We start from the raw sequence: 4,953 nt of genomic DNA on the forward strand, positions 1-4,953 counted from the left end.
ATATATATATATATATATATATATATATATATATATACCTGTGTGTATGTATGAGTGTGTATCTGTTAATCTCTCTCTATCTGTATCTATACTGTGGGGTTCCGAATAGTTTCCGACTACCAAATTCTGCTCTGAAGTATTGGTTAATTCTACATTATAGTAGACGATGCATCACCAAAATGCTGCATGATGTAATGGAGACTGGAACCACGTGATTGCGAAGCGAACGTTTTAACCACACAGTCCTTCCTTAAAGTTATTATAAACCGCTGATGTTGGCTCTAGTCTTGTTAAAGTTATTATAGAGCCTTGAAATATTTCACTACTGTTCTCTGTTTGATATTGGCTCTTAGATTGTTTTTCTAGACGCTACTTTGATATAGTTTACAGTTATTCGTATCACTATTACTAGCTTCAAAATGTTCGTTAGAACTATTATTACACCACAATAATTTTTCAGTATTTATTTAGCATTAGATTCACAGATATTTTTAAAGATATTATATTCTCATATACTTTAGTATTGTTCTTCTTGGCGGCTTGGTACAAGAGTTATTTTTAGTGTTGTTATTGTAGTCATATATTTTTGCAGAAGGTAACCAGTAGGAGCCAAGGAAACTACTGACGGCATAATACTTCTTGCTGGGTCTGCGTCACATGTTATTTTTAGAGTTGTTATTTTCAAATATATTTTCGCATTGCTCTTAATTTTTAGCGCATCAGTTTGTAGCAGAGTGGCGGTCAAAATGTCTTACGTTATTTTTCAAGTACATTCGCCGAGATCAACTTTATAGTTCTTCCTTTAGGCGTTGATAAGATAAATGCCAGTCGAACATTGAAGTTGATTTTATCGAAATTTGAGTCCTTGTGTCTAAGTTAGCAATGGTATTGTGCTTACTTATATATACTAACAGAGTTCAAAGAGACCACAGGATGGTTTCCCCTGTTTACCGTTATCAAACAGCTGGATTCATGCTACAGTTAAAGGCAACCGGAAATACTTTTGGTTAACTTGTTAACAACAGCTGTTGCTGTTAGTGACAAGCAGCTACCATAACAATGTCTAACTACGCAACACTTCACAATCCAAGGTCTCTGCCCCAGCTACCGATGTATCACGCACTATACAATAGCCTAATTGTAACATTCCTGTTGGGGGCATGAGTAACATACATTTTAATATCGACGCCATTTAGAAAACTGGCCTTTTGTGCTTTTATTCATATATTTATTTCTTTAATACTTTTCTGATAAATTCATTTATTCTGCGTCTTAGCATTTTTAATTAACAACATCAACACTGGCTTTTTTTTTCTTACTATGTACAAAAGCCTCTATATGCTAATGGAGGAGTGGAACTGAGACGTTATATTTTTCGAAGAGCAATAATAACTAAAGTGAAATGAAATAATTTCGGAAAGATTCTAAAACCAGATAGAAAATTCGACTTGCTATGAATTTGACTATTATTCTTGCCATTACAGTTTTATTTCCTCTTTTAGGTAACAAATGAAAGCGCGTAGCTTAGTGGTTAACGTGTCGGGCTCATGATCAGAGAGTTTAGGAATCAATTCCTGACACGGAAGGAGTGCTCATGACCTTCAGTAAATCATTTTATTTCACGTTGCTCCACTCTACTTAGCTACAGATGAGAACCAGTCAATAATGGTGAAGCCATCCCTTTTTTCATCTCCCATAACTTGGATGTTTCGTTGGGTCAACGGTTAGGGAGCCATCATTAGGGTTTGGCAAGTAGTCCATAGAGTAAGCGTCTTATGGATGCGAAACCATTGGTCACTCTATGACTAGACATATATTTAACTGCTTATAATATATATATATATAATTTCCTGGGAGAGAAATACTTTTGCGGCTGAAGATAGCTTTGTATTGTAAATCATACACTGATATAAAGCTTGAAACACGTGTACCGCAGAATCCTTTGTATTTTTGTTGTTATTTTTGGGATTTACAATTTATATATATATATATATATATATGTGTGTGTGTATATATATATATATAAAATTATAATAAGGGTGTTGAATGATTACAACACCAGTCTGCTAGAAATAGAGTAAGCGAGGAAAATAGCGAGAATTTATAAAATAATTTGGATAGTACCATATCTATAAATTTCACGGTTTGAGTTATTAAAATTCTTCTCCGATCATCAGTGGCAACATACCGAACGTAAATAAATGGAAAATACATTATACACACCGCCACAAACGCAAATAATGTACATGCATTTCGCACATATTCACGAATTTAAATCCACGCGTCTATTTCAACATTGTACTTATTTACTCAGAATAGTTCTGCAGTAAATATGCTATAGGTGTTGTAATCATTCAACACCCTTATTATAATTTTAATATAAATTAACCATTATGATATTTTAGTAAAAACATAAAATAATGACTTTATCCTAATTACGTATATATATATATAAAGGAGCACGCCGTCGGTTACGACGACGAAGGTCCCAGCTGATACGATCAATGGAACAGCTTGCTCGTGAAATTAACGTGCCAGTGGCTGAACACTCAACAGACACGTGTACCCTTAACGTAGTTCTCAGAGAGATTCAGCGTGACACAGAGGGTGACAAGGCCGGCCCTTTGAAATACAGGTACAACTCATTTTTGCCAGCTGTTTGGACGGGAGCAACATGAAATAAAGTTTCTTGCTCCAGGACACAACGCTTCGCCGGGAATTGAACTCATGACATTATGATTGTGAGCCGAATACTCTAACTACTAAGCTACGTGCCTTCACACAACCATACGCGCGCACACACACACACACACACACACACACACACACACACACACACACACACACACACACACACACACAAATAAATAACCTACTTACGTTTGAGACATGTATTTTCTCTTTGAGAATGCTGACTCCATCCGGGACAACACGTGTACATCACTTGATGTTCTGTTTGAAGTCGTGTGACGTAACGGACAATTTTTTGTTGAACAAGCCTGAAGAAAAGGAAGGTGACATTTAAATAACGAAACATACCCCTTATTGAGTGAGCTCCAAAGGTTTGATAGTAGTGTTAAGTAAAAAGATGGATTAAAACTATAATCAAGCCTAAACGACGATATTACCAATGTTTTCCCATTTTTAAATCGAAAGGTTTTCATATGACGGAAATGTCTCAATTATTTCTTGAATATAAAGCAACCATGTAGAGGTTTGGGGGCCAGCGAAGACGGTTGTAACGTTTAACAGTATTTGATATGCCATTGTATCTACGTCTAGGTCAATATCTGTTACGTGGTCTGATCAATAAGGATCCGGACTGTTGCCACAATAATAAAGCTAAAGCACGCAGAGTAAAAGCCGCTTGGCACTGATTGACTTTGAAGTCTCCTATGCATGTGCACTAAGTTTTAACGTTCTAGCTCACTTCCGCTGTTTACAGCAGGGCTTGGAAAGAAGGCGTGTAGCGTGTGATCGTCACATTGACCATGACAGAAAGTTGAGCAGGGCATCTGCATCAAATTTTGCCAAAAGCTTGGCGATACCTGCTCAGAGGCCTTCGCAAAGTTTTCAAAAAAGTTTTCATCACTCGACACAATCAAGGAGATCTTGTGTAACTGAAACCCGAGTGTCTTTTTTGGTTAGCTGAAAGTAATCTTGGCACAAACTTGGCAGACACGCGTCTCATACCCAAATCTTCAGTGATAATGGACTGAACTGAACTGTAACTAATCTGCACCTCCTCTGATAATTCACGGATGGTGATTCGACGATTTCCCCTCACAGCTGCACGCACATCTGCGGTATATTTCTCAGTTCTGCTGGTTGCGGGTCTCCCAGAATGTTCGTCAATATCGACATTTTTTCAACCAGCTTGGAAACGTCTCAATCACTCGTACACTTATGTGCGGCTCATAACCTCCTCTCCATACACTTTCTGCAACTTTGCGTAGGCCGTTGAACAGGTATCGCTATGACAACTTTTTCTGTCATGGTCAATGTGACGATCACACGCTGCTCACGTTCCTTCCGAGCGCTACTATAAACAGCGGAGGTGAGCTAGAGCGTTAAAACTTAGTGCGTACGTACAACAGAGTTCAAGGTTAATCTTTGCCAACTGGCTTCACTCTGCGTACTTTAGCTTCGTTACTATGCGAACAGTCTGGATACTTATTGATCAGACTTCGTATTCCTCCATTACATATATTTTTTATAATTTATGTATTTTCTTTTATTGCGTTTCTTTTTGTTTTATTCGAATCCCTTTAAAACATAATACGCAGTTTCTAACATCTTCACATCATACTTTGTTGTATTATGGTATGCTGTATATGTATATCTTATGTGTATTTAAAAAATATTTATTATCTCTGGCCCCAAACCTAGGTCTGTTCCATCAAGTCAACCTGAAAATATTAACAACAGTATTAACAATGTGTAGCTTCGTATGGCGGCAGAGATAATCGATGAATAAGCAAAATTCAGGCTTACTTTAATGTGGAGCAATATCCAGTCACAGATGATCTACATGGTCTCATAGCTCGCTGATATATGGGATGTGAAATGATTTCTTGCTCTCGAATTGGTGTTTTGACCACCCTCCGCTTTTGACAAATGTGACGTCTAAGATACAAAGAAATAACACCAGAAAATAATTGAGCAGCATCTGTTTATTTCAATGTTGGTTAAACAATTTATTTTTTGTTAATTTTTCGTTAATAACTGGTTAGCTGTATATTTTTGCTGTTCATGAAACATATTTAAACACTGAAATATTAAAGGGTATGCGAGAGAAATTCGAAAGATAGAAGAATACACCCAGGTTTATATATATATATATATATATATATATATATAATAAAGTAAAGTTGTGGAATACCGTACGAGTGGAAATATATATGAAAGAAGGTTTGAAAATGCACTTATTTTTAAAAAATATTTATTTACTTA

General features: G+C 36.4%; 1 protein-coding gene across 3 annotated transcripts in view; it reads right to left on the reverse strand.

Annotated features, from left to right (window-relative positions):
* Positions 1-4,953, reverse strand: part of LOC106875935 (epidermal growth factor-like protein 7) — a 47,905-nt gene that overhangs the window by 20,957 nt on the left and 21,995 nt on the right. For all 3 annotated transcript variants that reach the window (XM_052965607.1, XM_014924253.2, XM_052965606.1), the window contains exons 2-3: positions 4,495-4,626; positions 2,881-2,999 (exon numbers count right to left, since the gene is read on the reverse strand). In XM_052965607.1, the coding sequence (XP_052821567.1) occupies positions 2,881-2,999; positions 4,495-4,626 (251 nt within the window). The remainder of the gene's footprint in view (positions 1-2,880; positions 3,000-4,494; positions 4,627-4,953) is intronic.

Source organism: Octopus bimaculoides, chromosome 2 (assembly GCF_001194135.2).
Source record: "Octopus bimaculoides isolate UCB-OBI-ISO-001 chromosome 2, ASM119413v2, whole genome shotgun sequence".
Taxonomy (NCBI): Eukaryota; Metazoa; Mollusca; class Cephalopoda; order Octopoda; family Octopodidae; genus Octopus; species Octopus bimaculoides.